Source organism: Grammomys surdaster, unplaced genomic scaffold (genome assembly GCF_004785775.1).
Source record: "Grammomys surdaster isolate TR1022 unplaced genomic scaffold, NIH_TR_1.0 125956, whole genome shotgun sequence".
Lineage (NCBI taxonomy): Eukaryota > Metazoa > Chordata > Mammalia > Rodentia > Muridae > Grammomys > Grammomys surdaster.
The window spans coordinates 2,078,189-2,095,917 of NW_021620775.1; the positions used below are offsets into that span (position 1 = coordinate 2,078,189).

The 17,729-nt window shown below is 36.9% G+C and overlaps 1 protein-coding gene across 3 annotated transcripts in view; it reads left to right on the top strand.

The window, feature by feature from the left end:
* Atp13a3 (ATPase 13A3) overlaps positions 1-17,729 on the top strand; it is an 81,202-nt gene that overhangs the window by 47,998 nt on the left and 15,475 nt on the right. For all 3 annotated transcript variants that reach the window (XM_028753755.1, XM_028753753.1, XM_028753754.1), the window contains 11 exons: positions 2,837-2,961; positions 3,576-3,751; positions 4,075-4,197; positions 4,279-4,358; positions 5,333-5,375; positions 5,456-5,565; positions 6,228-6,324; positions 7,745-7,817; positions 10,233-10,401; positions 11,777-11,964; positions 16,486-16,574. In XM_028753755.1, the coding sequence (XP_028609588.1) occupies positions 2,837-2,961; positions 3,576-3,751; positions 4,075-4,197; positions 4,279-4,358; positions 5,333-5,375; positions 5,456-5,565; positions 6,228-6,324; positions 7,745-7,817; positions 10,233-10,401; positions 11,777-11,964; positions 16,486-16,574 (1,273 nt within the window). The remainder of the gene's footprint in view (positions 1-2,836; positions 2,962-3,575; positions 3,752-4,074; positions 4,198-4,278; positions 4,359-5,332; positions 5,376-5,455; positions 5,566-6,227; positions 6,325-7,744; positions 7,818-10,232; positions 10,402-11,776; positions 11,965-16,485; positions 16,575-17,729) is intronic.

The following is a 17,729-nucleotide window of genomic DNA, read 5'->3' on the forward strand; positions in this document are numbered from 1 at the left end:
AGGCAACAATTTTATTTTCTCTAAAAGCCCACCACCCAGTGGGAACCAAATACAGATTTGGCTCATGAGTATCTTGAGTCATGATACCTGCTGTTTTTTTCTGCCCCTTGTCTAATGACATTACTGACATCTTTTTTTTTCCTTGTATAAATACAGTTTTATTTTTGACTTTGTTTCTTTGCTATGATAAAGTCCTCTGACAAACGAAACTTAAGAAAGGGGTTATTCTAACTTATAGTTCAAGGTACAGTCAGTATGGTGGAGCAGCAAGGCAGCAGAGTTTGAAGCATCAAGTCCTGTTACAGTTGGGGAACAGAAGAGTGAATATGTGCTGCTGTCCTTCTTTTTACATTTCTATAGTGCAGGATGCCAGCCAGAGAATAGTGCCACCTTCAAGGGGTGGGTCTTTCTGTCCCAACATAATCAGCAAGATAATCCCCCACAGCCATCCTCCTGTCTCCCAGCTAATACTAGATTTTTGTTAAATTGACAGTTGCTATCAACCATCCTACCTTTCTGATTTCTGTTGCTATAAGTGATAATGATAAGTGATAAGTGATAAGTGATAACTTACCCTTTTGTTAATATTTCATGCTGTGTTTAGTATTTTGTAAGTAGAAAGGAATATTGTTTGTCCTGATACTTCTGTCTGTTGTAGAGTGATGATCTGAACATAAATATATTTTCAAAAACTAAAAGCCAGAATAAGGGGGCTGGAGATGTGGCTCAGAAGTTAAGAGCCCTGGCTGTTTTTTCAGGGGACTTGGGTTTCTAGCACCTGTAAGGTGGTTCACAACTACTCACAACCTCAGTACTGGGTGATCAGACATCTTCGTCAGGCACACCAACAGTCTTACATGCAGTCTTACATACAAAAACCTAGTGGATCGATACACATACCGGGTTGAAAAACACAGATATGTCCTGATTCCCACCCACAAAGGACACATTAGTCTTCTCTTTACAGTATCACCCTTGTTCTTGGCCCCATTCAAGACTGATTGTTCATTTACCTATAGTTCTTGAGCCTGTCATGTTCAGAGGGCTCTTCCTGCCCTGGATTAGACTCTGTTGATCACATCATCCTATCCCTCCCTTTTCTTCCTTTTCCTTCAGCCAAGACTGTCTCTTGTGTTTTTGCCTAATAGGAACAGGGTATTGTTGTTGTTGTTGTTGTTGCTTTTTAATAACTATTTCTCTTATTTAAACCTTTATATTTTAGAATTGTACAATTATTTAGAGTACAAGATGTCCATGACATTTGGCATTTAGCTTTTGTAAGATCTTGAGTTAGGAAATCTGCTGAACCCACTGGCTCAGTGCTGCTAACCTAGTAGTTCCATATTGTTACAGCTGAGCACCATCTTTCCCCCTTCCTTTCCCTGTAATGTCTTTACCACTTTTTATGAATTAAGTATCTTAAAACGTTTAGGTTTTATCAGTAAATACTCAGGCACTCTTACTGTGGAATGTGTGCTTGGCTCTCTGTGTTTGTAGGTCAGAAGTGTATGGTAGGCATCTCTCTATCACTGTTTTCTAATTTTCGAGTGAACTCTCGTTGAACCTGCAAAGTATCCGCTTACCAGTGCTAGCTGGCTAGCAAGCTTCAGGGGTCTTCCTGTCTCTGCTTCCTGAGTACCAGTATCATAGTGTGTACTACCAAGCCTCACTTTGTACATGTGTGCTGGGAATCCAAGTCAGATCTTCATGCTTTCATGGCAAGCACTTCCTGGCTGAGCTATGCCCCTATCCCTGATGCTGAGTAATTACTTGATTTCACATCTGAATTTTTAGTTTGTAACTTTGACTTTCTTACCTTTTTCTTTTAAGGCTTTCTTTGGTTAGCTTGCGACTTAATAGGAATGTGGCTATCATTGGACCAACTTTGTCACCATGGTAGTGCTGAAGCGTGCTTCTGAAGTGTGCGTCTATTAGATCTATCATTACAGGAATGTCTTTATATTTGACCTGGAGAGTTGAATATTGCTGGCACATAGCTGTCTCTCAATTATTGAAAGAGTGACATTCTGAAAAACTGATTATTTTTAAAAGATACACCTATGTACCGAGTAGATCTCATTGCTAATGGTTATTTTTAACATATTGCTAAGATATAAAGAATTGTATTTTGTAGACTTGACTTAAAGTGAATCCACTATAGGTCTATCTAATGTACTTCTGGTGTGCACCCCCCCCATCATTCAAATTAGGTATGTTTCATGAGGGTATATTAGATAAATTATATTTATATATCATATTATATATGATATATAAATAATTATATAAATGAGGTATATTTCACGACACAGATTTGTTCTTTTATTTATTTATTCGTTCTTTTTGGATAAAATATGAGTATGCCTTAGTTACATAACTGATTAATGTTTACAAAGATAGACAATTTCAGCCTGAAGAGATGGCTCAGCAGTTAAGAGCACTGACGGTTCTTCCAGAGGTCCTGAGTTAAATTTCCAGCAACATGGTGGCTCACAACCATCTGTAATGGGATCTGCTGCCCTCTTCTGGCACACAGGTGTACAGGCAGACAGGATACTCATATACATTAAATAAATAAATAAATCTTTTTTTAAAAAGTAGATATTTCCAGGTGATCTTTGCATTTTATGTCTGGTTAATTTTTATTTCAATGTATCAAGACATTGCTTGGAAATTATTTTTTGAGATTTAAATTCTTGGAGGTAGTTAACTGGTAAGTGTACATATGGTTCATTTAGTGTGCACATTTTACTTTATAACAAAGGTGTTTTAGATTTGGGTCTTTTAGATTGCTCTGTCAATTTTTTGTCTTAACTAAATAATTATCTTGACTCTTCAGAGATGCCATTGAAAACAACATGGATTTTATGGGATTGATTATAATGCAGAACAAATTGAAGCAGGAAACCCCAGCAGTACTTGAAGATTTGCATAAAGCCAACATTCGAACTGTCATGGTCACAGGTGAGCATGACTGTAGAGCTCAAGTTGTGTGATATTAAGGGATGGTCAGTTAGAAAAGCACATGATTTAGTGACTCTACCATGTATTGTACTCTTTCACCTCTTTATATTTTCCCAAGATAATAAGGTAGCTATAATTCAGCTTTGATTTCTAACAAAATCTGTTTATGGAAAATATAGCAGTGTAGAAGAATTAAAGCTTTTTAATTATGTTCTTTTTGCTGTATTTCCTATACCATGTGTGGTGCCTTGGCTTGTGTGAATTATCTATCTGATGTGAATTATCTATTATCTTCTACTGTAATATAACATTCCTGAGGAATGGGTGTGTGCACCTTTTCATTTTGGGAATTGTTTACAATTTCTAGTATTGATGTAAACATAGAAAATGGTTATCAGGTATTTGCTAGAATCAGATGAAACTTTTTCAGTTACATTTCATTTCTGTACTATGTGTGTGTGTGTAAGTGTGTAAGTCAGAGAATATCCTGGAGTCAGTTTTCTCTTCCCACTCCAGTTGTACCCACTATAACACACAGTAGAAGCCTAATGATTGCTCCGTATGCTCATGTTTCCCTTCAACCTTAATGTCTTTAAAATACTTTGGAAAATTAGGAGATAACATGTTGACGGCTGTCTCTGTGGCCAGAGACTGTGGGATGATTCTACCTCAGGATAAAGTTATTATTGCTGAAGCATTACCTCCAAAGGATGGGAAAGTTGCTAAGATCAATTGGCATTATACAGACTCCCTGACACAGTGCCGTGAATCATCAGCCATTGACTCAGAGGTAATGTTTATATTGTCTAAGTTTGCTCATTTGAATTTAGTCTGAAAGCAAAAACAAAAACAATGGTACATGAAAACCCAGTATTAACAAAAACTAAATAAAAATAAAAGCCAGGACTGTCATTCCAGAGATTCTGATTCATTATCGTAAGAATCTGGGTGTTTAAATTTGATACTGGTTTTTCTTTTCTTTGAATAATGCTAGGTTTTTAATGACATCATTTATAATGTAAAATAATCTTGGCATAAACATATTGAATATAGAACTTGTTTTTTCTTGGCATGGGTGCCTGAATACATTTGTTCCAAATGTCTTATGTATAGGCTATTCCAATTAAACTTGCCCATGATAGTTTAGAGGATCTTCAGGTGACTCGCTACCATTTTGCGATGAATGGAAAGTCCTTCTCGGTGATCCTGGAACATTTTCAAGATCTCGTTCCTAAGGTGAGGAATGGGAATTATGGGTGTGTTCATGGGCTCACTGAATTCAGGAGCTCCCATGGTAAAACAGTGTTTGTTTTCTAGTTGATGTTGCATGGCACTGTGTTTGCTCGAATGGCACCAGATCAGAAGACACAGTTGGTGGAAGCATTGCAGAATGTAGAGTAAGTACTGATGGGTTTTTATGGTTCTTTTCTTATGAATTATAATTCAATTTTCAAATTATGAATAGTAACTAATATTTCTTATGTATTAGTTGAACATCCTTAATCCAAACACCAGAAATATGAAATGCTTTAAAATCTCAAAAATCTTTTGAGTGTCACAGAATTTGAAGCAAATATTTTAAAATAAGAAAAATTCCAAAAATCAGACACTTATTTCAGATGAAAAATATTTAAAGTGTGTGCACATGCATTTGAATGTCTAGGTATAAAGAATTGTTACCAGTCAAGTAGGTAAGAACTTTATGCATGTTTTTAAAATAAGTTCACCTTCATGTTTATCTGGGTAAAGTATTCACAATTCTTCCTTAAGGTTATACCCTCACAGAGTTCATTAATTGGTGCTCTTTTTAATTGAAATGTATGTAAATATATGTTCTTTGTTACAAACAACCCTACTCCCAGTTCCCTTGGTGCTCTCTTCACTCGTCCCCAGCAGTGTTACTTGTTCTTTCTTCCTCCTTCAACCTGATTTAAACTGATTAGTCCACTTAGTGCTTGTATGTGTACTGGTATATAATAAAGAAGTGACTTTATAATTTGAACTTTGGGGTATGTTTCAGGGCAGTGTCTTAGCCTTACAGGTTCACACAAATGCATTTGGGTTATGCATGACTCTGGAATTTCAGTAACTTGTAATGTTTGAAGTTTCTAGTGGAGAAATCTTTACTCATAACACAAAAAAATATGTTCAAGTTTTTACCTTGCACTTCAGGTAAGGAAGTTGAGACACCAAAATCATTTGTCCATGTGCAGTATCCTCCCAGTGCTGTCAGTAGAGCAGCAGTGTCTGACCTGGTATGAAGACCACTTGTTTCACTTGTGTGTTAGCTCTCTGACTCTGTGCTGGTGGGGAATCAACTTCTTTATGTATGAATTTTAAGAAAATCCTAAACTCATTTTTCTTTTCTTAGCTATTTTGTTGGGATGTGCGGTGATGGTGCAAACGATTGTGGTGTAAGTACTGTTTTTGTGATTTATTTTGTAGTTCTTTAGCTGAGTCATTCACAAAATTAATCAGTTTTTTCAACTCTTAGGCTTTGAAGAGGGCACATGGTGGCATTTCCTTATCTGAGCTTGAAGCTTCTGTGGCATCTCCTTTTACTTCTAAGACACCCAGTATCTCCTGTGTGCCAAACCTTATCAGGTAATAAAGATCTGATTTTTTTATATTTGTGTTTTTTGAAGAGACCTTGTTAAAAAATATGTTTTGCCTACATGAAAATATGTGTACTGTGTGTGTACCTCGTGCCCAAGGAGACCATAAAAGTGTTTCTGAACCCTTGGAACTAGAGTTTTGGACAGTTTGGAGTTGACATGTGGGTGCCATGAATCGAACCCCAGATTCTCTGGTAAAGCAGCCAGTGCTGTTACCTGCTAAGTCAGCTCTCCAGCCCCAGAAAAAACAACCTCACCCCTTTGTAGCAAAGCTGAACAGAAATTCACTGTGTAGCCTGGATGGCCTTGAACTTGTGATCCTCTTGTCTGTCTCTGCCTCCCAGTGGGTGTGAGTACAGATGTGAGAGCTAGTATTTCTGGCTCAGAGTTTTACTGTTTTCTTCTGTCTTGCACTTGACATGTAGTAGAATGAGTTATCTTGAAGAGCAATAGAACTTATTGAAATGTTCAGCTGTGGTTGGATCTATGACTACTAGCAGCAGATTGATACTCTTCCAGTTGTATTGCAACATAGATTTTTTGGTAGCCAAGAATTTTGTTGTAGATGTGAATGTTTATCTCTCAAGATGGAATTGTGTTCTGAAGGACAAGCTAAGGTGCTCTCGTCACATTCAACATTTCTATTCACAGGGAAGGCCGTGCTGCTTTGATGACGTCTTTCTGTGTGTTTAAATTTATGGCGCTATACAGCATCATACAATACTTCAGTGTTACTCTCCTGTATTCTGTGAGTACCCACATCACACAGACGTGTACTTAAGGGTAAAGCACCAAAGGTAGTGGGCCTGTGTCTTTGATTTTGAGTACATGACCTAAAAAGGAAATTTGTACAGTGTGTGTAAAATTACCTTGAGATATTGAAATTTGGGATACATGTTCCTTAAAGCCTGCACTCAATGGCTACAGCTTTGTGTGAAAAAAATGCTGGTGTTTGTTTGTTTGGTTTGGTTTGGTTTTTGTTGTTATTTGTCTGTAGTACAGATTGGCTTTGCTTGTTTTGGACAGGATTTCCAGTTTGTAACCTCATTATGTGATTGAGGAGGGCCTTGAAGTTCTGATCCTCAACTGCTGTCATGCTAGGGATAGAGGCGTATGCCATCTGTGTTATAGTTACAGTTGTCGTTAACTTTGCTATGCATTTACAGAAATAAAAATAAAGAGACATTTCAGTCCTAAAACTGCATTCGGAGAATGTAGACAGTTGCAGTAGGTTACTCTCTTACATTATGATTAACATGATTGCCCCATAGTTTCCTAATTGACACTGTAACATAAAACTATCCTTATGAACACTTCTTTTTATTATTTACTAAAGAATCAGAAGGGAAGGTTTAAAATATGAAGAAACACTGACACTTGAGAATACTGAGTATTAGAATGTTAAAACTTGTTGCCAAAATTAAAAGTGCTTTTGACAAATTTTTTAAAGTCAAACCTTTCATACTAAGATTTGACTTCAAAGTTATGTAAATGTGGGCTGGAGAGATGGCTGGGTGATTAAGAGCACTGACTGCTCTTCCAGAGGTCCTGAGTTCAATTCCCAGCAACCACATGGTGGTTCACAACCATCTGTAATGGAATCGGATGCCCTCTTCTGGTGTGTCTGAAGACAGCTACAATGTACTTGTACATAAAATCTTTTTTTAAAAAGTTATGTAAATATGTTGTTATTAATTCCAGAGGCAAATGTTTAAGTATGTTTCTATTGCTGTGATGAAACACCATGACCAAAATGCAAGTTGAGGAGGAAAGGGTTTATTTGGCTTACGCTTCCAGATCATAGTCCATCATTGGAAGGAGGTCAGGATAGGAATTCAAGTAAGGCTGGAGTGATGCAGAGGCCATGGAGGAGAGCTGCTTACTTACAGAATTCAAGCCCACCAGCCCAGGTGTGACACCACCCACAATAGGCTTGGGCCCTTTCCTCATTGATTAGTAATTGAGAAAATGCCTTACAGATGGATGTCACAGAGGCATTTTCTCAACTGAGGCTCCTTCCTCTCTATGAGACTAGCTTGTGTCAACTTGACACACAAAACCAGCAAGGACATATCATTTTGAAGGTGTCAATTCTTTGGGAAAAACAAGACTATAACCTGGCAACAGTGCTATGAAAACACTCTTAAACTTCATAATTGCTTTCGTAGATCTTGAGTAACCTGGGAGACTTTCAGTTTCTCTTCATTGATCTGGCAATCATTTTGGTAGTAGTATTTACAAGTAAGTATTTTGCTTTTTTTTTTTTTTTAAATTTCAAAGCATCCAAATGTTTGAAATTATGTTTTAAATTTTGGTAAATTTGCATCAACCATATTATGAGTAAGCTTATATTGGTCCAGTGTTCCTGTATGTGTTTTATTACTGGTTAATATTTTGCCCTATCTGCTTTCTAGACTGGAAGTGGGGTATAACCCTGACTCATACATTTTATCTAGGGTGTGTCTGTCTGTCTGTCTCCCCCCACCCCCAAACTCCCACCTCTCTCCAGCTTTTGTTTATTTATAGCAAAAGAGCCATAAAACACTTAACTGCTTACCTTACCCTTCTTGCTAGGATAATAAATCAGGAGAGTATCCAATTTCAACAGTGATGTATTTGATCCTTGCAGCATTATCTTACTCTTAACTAATGATGTTGTTTTTCTTCTTTATTGAAAATAGATTCCCTTATTCCACACCCTCTCCCGGCTCTCACCTGATCACTTCCTTTCCCATTCCCACCAGTTCCTAGCCCATCCTTAGAATCTATCCTATTTTCCCTTCCCAGGGACATCCATGCTTCTCCCTCATAGCCCTCTTCTTTACCTAACCTCTCTTGAGTCTAGATTGTGGCTTAGTTATTATTTACTTAACAGCTGTTATCTATTTATAAGTAAATACAGACCATATATGTCTTCCTGGGTGTCTATGTTACATCACCCAGGATAATTTTTTTTCTAGTTCCATCCATTTGCTGGCAAATTTCATGATGTCATTTTTTAAAAACCACTAATATTCCATTGTGCAAATGTGCCACATTTTCTTTATGTAATCTTCAGTTAAAGGACATCTAGGTTGTTCCCAGTTTCTGGCTGATGTGGCTCGAGCTACAGTGAACATAGTTGAGAAAGTGTCTTTGTGGTAGCATCCTTTGAGTATATCAAAATGCCAACACTTTTTTTTTTTTTTTGAGACAGGGTTTTCTCTGTAGTCCTGGCTGTCTTGGAAACCATTCTGTAGGTCAAACTGGCCTTGAACTCAGAGATCTGCCTGCCTCTGCCTCCTAAGTGCTGGGACTAAGGCATGTGCTACCACCACCCTACTTGCCAAACAATTCTTTACAGACCTTGAAAGGACAAGTCTTACCTTGATATGGAAAAACAAAAGACGCAGGATAGCCAAGACAATCCTGAATAATAAAGAAACTGCTAAAGGTGTCACTATTTACCATTCTTGATGTCAGGTTATACTACAGAGATATATTAATAAAAGCTGCCTTGTATTGGTGTAAAACAGACATGTTGTCCAGGTAGTGATGGTGCATGCCTTTAAACTCAGGCTATGAATTTTTTTTAAGGGATATTACAATGCTCCTGCTGTGCCCTTGTAGATTCTTCATGTAAGGAGATACAAGATGTTAGTTTTTACTAGTGTTGGTACTAACATCAAGATAAATAATAGGCGTATGGCTTCTTAAATTAATAGGAATTCAGGAATCTGGCCATACTGAAAATAAATATCTGGGAAGTAAGTAAAAGCTGTTCAAAGAACTTGCTAGTTAATATGAGGACTATTACATTTGACCACGAAGAGATCCAGGTCTTCTTATTTATATTTTAGGAAGATAATTCTCTGTGGAGAACTATCCTGTGCATTGTAAGGTACACAGATGATCCATTGTTTACTGCATGTTTTCAATACTGTCAAATTTCCAACTACTTGAAATAAATCCCTTCTTGCCATACCTTTCCTGGGAGTGTTAAAAATTACTTCTGATGAAAATTACTGAATTAAAAAAAATGGCTTAGTAGATGATAAGACTAGTCAGTAAGTAAAATTTATCAAAATTTTGTAACACTTGACATTATTATCGAAAGATAAGTTTAGAAATTTTATAGTGGAGAACTTGGTAGATCCCATGTGTTATCAGTTGGACTAATTTTCCTTTATGTTATTATTGTGTTCATAGAGCTTCAGACATTGCTAGTATATTGTTGAACTAGGGTTTTTTTTTCCTTTCACTTTTATGTTACATTATGTTATGACATAACATTACATGGTTTTGCTTGTATATCTCAGAAGGGCCTTGCACTTGTGATCATCCTGCCTGAGCCTTCCCAGTGCTGGGATTACAGGTGTGCACTACTACCACACATTGGCTTATAGTTACTAGTTTTACTGGTACTGGAATTTTCAGTGAGTGTCATTGGAAAGGTAAAAGTTACTGGAGGCATTTTTGAAATTAGAATTAAAAAAAAAAATCACTTTTGTAGATTATTTAAATGTGTATGACATCTGGCTTCAGTGTTTAGAAACTTTAAATACTTACAAGACAAAACCAGAATTTTAAAAGTCTCATTTCCAAGAGTATTTAATTATGTCTTTCTTAGTGAGAAATTTAGACACAATTTTTTTTGTCCTTTCCTTTCAAATATAGTGAGTTTAAATCCTGCCTGGAAAGAGCTTGTGGCACAGAGACCACCTTCAGGCCTTATATCCGGGGCACTCCTCTTCTCCGTCTTGTCTCAGATTGTGATCTCCGTTGGATTTCAGTCACTCGGTTTTTTCTGGGTCAAGCAGTATAAAGTGTGTGATCCATATTCAGAGTAAGTTGGTCAATCCATTGTAAAAATTGTATAAGGTAACCATAAAAAGATGATCCCTGAAATGTGTATCAAATTTGCTTGCAGCTTTTTAAAACACCTTAATAGTTTTGTCTTTTTAGTGTCCTAATTTTCTGTTCATCAGTACCACAGCCAAGTTACAAGGAAAAGGGATTTGTCTTACCTCTGGATTGAGAAACTCATATACTGTCTTTTTTGATGGTGGCGTTTCTAGCAGATGTTTCTAGACGTCACACATTGAGACCTATTCTGATATGCTCCCGTTCCTCTATTATTGCATGAATGAATTCATCTACTCATGGGGGCAGAGCTCTAGTCACCTCTTCAAGTTCTCACCCAGTCTCTGCTCTTACCGTCTCAATGAGGATTCAATATGAGCATAAACTTTAGAGGGGACCATGTAAGACCAGAGCAGAAAGTGTCTAGACAAGTGCAACTCATTACCTGGATGGAACCTGGATTTGCTTCTGAGACTTGCTTTTCTGTAAAATGAGAAAAATTGGCATCAGAGTTCAGGAAGACCCTGGTATAGTATAATGCTTCCAGGCTTTCTATTTCCAAGTTGAAGAAACACTTTTATTAAATATAATTTTAAAACATCCTGAAAAGAATAATAGATATTTATTTATGAAGTATTCTACTGTTCACAAACTGATGAATTAATGAAATGTGGATAATTTTGTCAACTCTTCAGTTGTGAATATTTTAATTTGCTTGATTGAGATTATCTTCAACATTTGTAGGAAATTTAAAAAAAAAACATAGTTTTCTTAAATGTATATAAGCATTGCCCATGAAAAGGAATGAACAAAATTGTTTTGACTCTTTTAAGAGTCCGTTTATAGAGGTTTAACATATATTTATGTTTGTTGCAGTAACATTACTAATTGTGTATGCCTGACAGTACTGTACACTTAGAAAAGGAGAGCAAGCCCTAACTAAAAAACATTGAAGGTTATCTTGTTGTCAGTGCTAAGCCACATAAAAACATAGGTCATCCTACAGTATAACCCCAGAGAAGTATGAACCCTAGGTAAAGAAATACAATCACATACATTAAATAAGATAGTGTATCCCCAGTTATCATGGGGTAGTGCTAAAGACAGATTTGTGGTCTGTTTACATTCACTGTGCTAAAATTCCAAATATGTTTTAAAATTATTTGATGATAATATTAACTGATTATAATCTGTAGCTAAAGGGTAAAGAAAACCTTCTGCATGCCCTCTGTTGCTGCACCTTTTGTTATGAATAGCATCTTACTTCTTTGTATTGTAATGATTTAAGGCATCTAAAATAACATTGACCCTTTGGGAATATGCTGCTGTGTTCTTAATGGGATCTTTGTGTGTTCCAGTGTTTGTAATACAACAAGAAGCGCATGTTGGAACTCATCACACTTATACAATGGGACTGAACTCGATTCGTGTAAAATACAAAATTATGAAAATACCACAGTGTTTTTTATCTCCAGTTTTCAGTACCTCACAGTGGCGGTTGCCTTTTCAAAAGGAAAACCATTCAGGCAGCCTTGCTACAAGAATTGTAAGTGTGACATCATGATTTCCACCTTTCTCTTCCTTTACAACATTATGTAGAAGAAAACTGGTCTTGGCAACATGCCAGTGATCCTACTTGGCTAGATGCATAGCCAGACCCTGTCTCAAAAACAAAACTTTAAAAAAGGAATAAATGAATTTAGCTGGCAGTTCCTTCGTGGAGAGGCAGGTTCTTAATGCTTTGAATGTTTACTGTCTTGTTTTCACTTTGATGAGCACTCCCACTCCTAAGTTTAAACGACTCAGGTTTTCATAGCCTGTTACTTCGGGCCCCTTTCTTTCTTTGAGTGAGTACAGAGAATTGGAAGCAAGAGCCTGTAGGAGGCTCTGGGGAGACAGTGGGTGTGCTTTCCTCTCGAGTGTTCTTCACAGTACCAGCTACCTTGTCCCTCCCTCACACTGTTGTCAAGATCAGGGTCTGTAGAATTTCTCATTTTAATCAGTTTTGCTCCCCATTACAGAAGTGGCCAAAAGATTAGAGGTCTGTGTTGTTCTATGGGTTTCAACATAAACGTCCAAAATTTTAGCTTTATAAACAAAAATTGGTTCGACATGTAAGTTGCTAGCTTTTGAAAATCAAAATGGGAACAGTGAAATGGCTTCAAAGGACACCTATCCTGCCAGAAGAGTTCTACCTGAGTTCAGTCCTAATTAGAACATGTAAAAGTGCAAAAAGAGACTCGGCTACACACAGATGTCTGTGACTTCCACATATGTCCATGGTGTGTGTGCCAGTTGACACACAATAATAATAATTTTAAAAATTGAAAACGTTAGTTGTTATGGCTTTTGCAGTGTCATGGAGCAAATGACAAGTGTTTGTGTGTAGCTGTGAAGAGATGTCATTGTTCAATTAAAATGCCAGGACTAGATTTTTAGACATCAGATAAGTGATAATCATTGGAACCTCATTCTCATTCTGGATTTGAGGAGCATTTCCATATTCCAGTGTTTGACCTTGTTTGAACAGATAACATTGAAATTTGTTTTTACTGGTAATTTTTCTGTTTTAAATAAGATCATTGTTATTAGCATTCATGTTACTGTGTAACTGTACTAATAACTGTTATGGAGATCTACTAGAAGCATGCTATGCTACTTAGAACACTTTATAACCAGTGTTAACATACTAAAAGGTGGACCTTTTTGGAGGGAGTGAGTGGAGGCAATATTAGGGCTTAAACCCTAGGTACTCCCACCTCAAGCTAGGTATGTATCATTGAACTATATCCCCGAGTATTTTCACTTTAGCAAAGCTTGCGTGGGTTAGGCTGTGTAACTAAGCTTACTTGGAGCTTCTGATCCTCATTCCTCCACTTGAGTGCTAGGATTGCAGATATTTGCTATCACACATTAACACTAGGGATCTACCCTAGGCATAACACTTACTGGGTAAAGTACTCTTCCAACTGAGCCACATCCCCAGTCCTTCCTTACTTAAACTTTCTTTTATTAATATTATGTGTGGAAGATAGAGGACACCTTTGGAGTTAGCTGTCTTCTTCCATCTTTTACAGGAGAGTCAGAGATTAGGCTCAGGTCACAAGCTTGTGCAGCAATTACCTTTACTTGCTACTTTTCCTTAGCAGATTTTGTACTTCTAATTCTCCTGCCTCATTCTCCTGAATTTTGAGCTTGGAGGTATAGTGTGCTGTGTCCAAAAACAGTGGTTTTCCTTTCTTTTTTCTTCTCTATTTTGTTTTCTTTATAGTTATGAAGAAACAGCCCTCTGATTGGTACCATGTTAGGAAAATTAACGATAGTGATCTAAGAATATATTATTGTGAGTGAGTGAGTGAGTGAGTGAGTGAGTCACTTCAAGCAGGGACAGTTGTAGAGGTGAACTCAGGAGTGTAAAGCTTTCTAGGCAAGTACTCTACCATAGAGCCATACCTAGGTTTGTATTTATTTTGTTTTGGCAGAGCTGAGTTTTAAGCTACTTGCTTTAAAAGTACATCTTTTACATGATTGGAAGACTTCAAATTTATCTTCTCATTTAGTTGTCAGTTGATGCAAGTAAGCACTTTATTGTTGACAGTGGCACTGATTTCTTTTAAGTATACTAAAATATTTCAGCAGAAATATCAAAAACCACTGTATTTTCTGTAAGCTTTGTGCCTGCAGAGGGTATAAAGGAACCAATATAGTTGGCCATATATATTTTGCTAGTTGTTACCCCTTGTTTTCCTGTTAGTAATGTACATTGTCAGTGAAATTCTTGGAACAGTTCTTTGCTAGGGCTATTCAATTGTTCTCTAGATCTAATCAATGTAATGTAGTATTATTACACTTAATTTGAGATTTTTTTAATATTGGTTTAGATGTAGAGACAATCTTTCTAGAGTGGTATTCCCTTCTAAAATAAAACCTACTATCAGTGTAGCTACAAAATTCAAACTTAGTTGTTATATATGCATAATTGTGTTTGGCTGTGCTTTCATTTTTCAAGTATCATGATAGTTCACACTTAAATTTTTTTCGATTTTTTTTCAACAGATGTCATCCCCTTTCCCCATTTCCCCTCCCTAGAACCTCCTATCCCATCTCCCTTTCTCCTTTATTCTTTTATACCATTTTGATTACATGCATGTATTAAGGTCAGTTCTAGGTTGAAGGTCTAGCAATACAATAGATGCAAATAGTCAAGGAACAAGCAAGACAATAAACAGAAATAGTCAAAGAAAAAGCAAGGCATTAAACCCAATTATGTGAACACTCCAGTGATCACTTTTTCTAAGGGCTTACCAGGATGACCAAAGTATCTGAGCCTACTTCCCTGTCCTAGCCCAAGGTCATTTTCGTGTCTGAAGCCTACTTACTTGTTCTAGCCTAAAATTTAGATTCCTGCCTGAGATTACTTCTTTGTTCTAGCCTAAGATTTAGATTCCTACCTGAAATTCTTTGTTCTAGCCTAATGTCAGATTCCTGCCTGAAGCCTACTTCCTTCTCCTTGTCCAGTGTCATATTCCTGCCAAGCAGCCCATTTCCTTGTCCTTGGCCCATGTCAGATTCTTGCCAAGCAGCCTCAAAGGCTCTCCACCTCTCCCCGCAAGACTGAGCCTGACTTAGGTCATTCTGACAAGAATGCCTTCCTCACCTATCATGGAATATGCATTATCAAAAGCAATGCACTTATGTCTTAGGTTGGTAAGGCTCTGTGCAGAATCTTACCCATTCTTGGCTTGCCAGCCTGTTAATTTAATAACTCTGTCTGGGGGGTCACACTTAAATCTTAACTATCATTTCTCATTAGACTTTGTTTCTTTGTTTGAGGCAGTCTTATATCTTACTGACAATACTAAGAGAACCCAGGAGCTCAGTGTAACCTAATAGACTTTCCTACCTCTCTCAACTGCTGCGTACTGATGTTTCCATTCTTTGTTGAAGTCTTAAATGATTTGCAAAAAATTCTTGTGTGCTTATATAAAGCCATGCAACATCTACCTTTCTTGAGCAGTACTTAATAGTTACTTTTATTTTTGTGTGTCTTTTTCTTTGTCTGTCTCTGTTTCATGTTCATAGAGGCCAGAAAGGGGCACTAGATTCTCTGGAGCTGGAGTTACATGTGGTTGTGAGCTACCAGATATGGGTGTTGGGAAAATAACTTATGTCTTCTGGAAGAGCAGCAAGTGCTCTTGACTGCCAAGCATTCCCAGCCCGTAGTCCTTTTGTCTCCAGGCTAATGAAAGGGTGTGTCTGTGTGTGTCTGTGTGTGTCTGTGTATTTACTCTCATGGAAATCCTCGCAGATTTTTTTGAAGTCAGATCTGGGGTAGCTCAGCAACTTTTTAAAAACACATTTAGGTCAACTTCCTTAACTAAAGATATATTTACCAGGAACAAAATTATTAAATGCAGTAAGATTTGAAAAGTATCTAACATGGATTATTTATTTATTTATTGAATTCAAACTTCATCCATCCAGATGAAGAAATCTCCTCTTGCAGGTCAGGCTGACCTCAGACTTAGTCTTTCTACCTCTGTTTTCCAGAGAAAGTCACCTGCAAGTGATTATTTCTTTTAGTTCTTTTTCTCCCCATTTTTTTAAGTTCCAACCAGCACTTTAACCACCAGAATAACTTTCAGATAACTAATATATATTACTTTAATTGTACTTGTGCAGTAGAATATTAAATTTCCATTTATAAGTGTAAAATTAGGGCAAGGGAATCACATGATCGGGTCTCACTCTGGATTCCTGGCTAGCCTGGAACTCAGATCTGTCCACATCTGGAATGCTGGGATTAAAGCACATGCCACCATTAACTGACATACACTTAAGGTTGAAGGGAGTGGATTTAAATATCTCTAATAAATCTGGAGGAGGAGGAGGCTATGCAGAATGTCTTATACTGTAGGAAATAACAGTATGCTTTTTATATTTCATCGACTTAAGTAGAGGTATTCAAACAAAATTGTATGTGTGAAGTTAATTGTATGCTTCTTAGTGTTTGGCACTTTATGATTTAAGGGTAATGCCTAATTTTATTGTTTGCTTTCTTTTCCAGATTTTTTTGTTATAGCTGTAATTATTTTGTATGTTTTCATATTATTCATCATGTTGCATCCAGTTGCCTCTGTTGACCAGGTTCTAGAGGTAAGGCTTAGCACTTCATTCATTACCTGTCATGGTTGATAGGAACTGGGAAAACAGTATTAAGACATTGATAAAAAGTGACATTGTAGTATAATTCGGAGTTATCATCATTTTGGATGTTTGGTACTGAAGGAAGATTAAATAAACTACCTTTATTTTTATTTTTTCCAGTATTGCTTCTTTCCCTTTATCTAATATATAGTTGTATTTAACAAAAGACACTATAAAACAATGGTGATAATTAAAGTAGATTTTATTGATTATACCTGATTAGTTCATTGACTCATCTTTTCCCACGTGTCTCCTGTGGTACCTCTGTGATGTATCAGTTCCCAGGTGGGGAGTTTGTGACTTTCATCCTATTGGGAGCTTTATATTTTTTGTTTTGAGTTCTCTTTTGTCTTTTTTCTGTGGTAGTATCAGAATTATTATGACTTTGTAAGGAATCTTTTATGTATTTCAGACCAGGACTTCTGCTGCAGCCTTTTAGATTGGGCTTGTTGGGACTCAGGAAAAGTATTTAGGATTAAGAATTATTCTGAGATGCTCAATAAATTCAGGGTACAATTAGTACAATTAGTTCTCCTTTTTGTGAGCAATGCTCGTTTTTCATATTGTCTTAGTTACTACACTCATTCCTATGATAATAACTGATGAGCCATTTAGAGAGGAAAGACTATGTTGGAACATTGTTTGAGGAGATTATCCTCTGTCAGGATGGATGATGCATGCTGATAGAAGTTTGAGGCAGTTGGTCACATTGCATTTGTACTCAGGAAAGAGTCAGAAAGAGTCTTCATTGACTGCTTTGTACACTGACCAAGATTGAGAACAGCTTTATTCAATAGAAATAGACATATTAGAAGGCACACATTCATTAAAAACAGCAGTATTAGATTCCCCCAGGGATTATGACCTGGCCAAGCCATGGACCAGGTTTACAGCCATCAAGTTTGCAGTGAGATCTGCCCTATAGATCAAGCCTGAAATCTAGTCAGAGTAGTTGGTTACCCCAAAACCTTTGTGTACTAACTAGTACATAAATCTTTGCTTGGCAGGTCTCTGCAGTAGCATACCAGGTCCACTGCTGAATTTTCAGATCAGTTTCAGCTTGATTTCTTTGTGTCTTATGATTGAAGTGCTGTATCTCTAGCA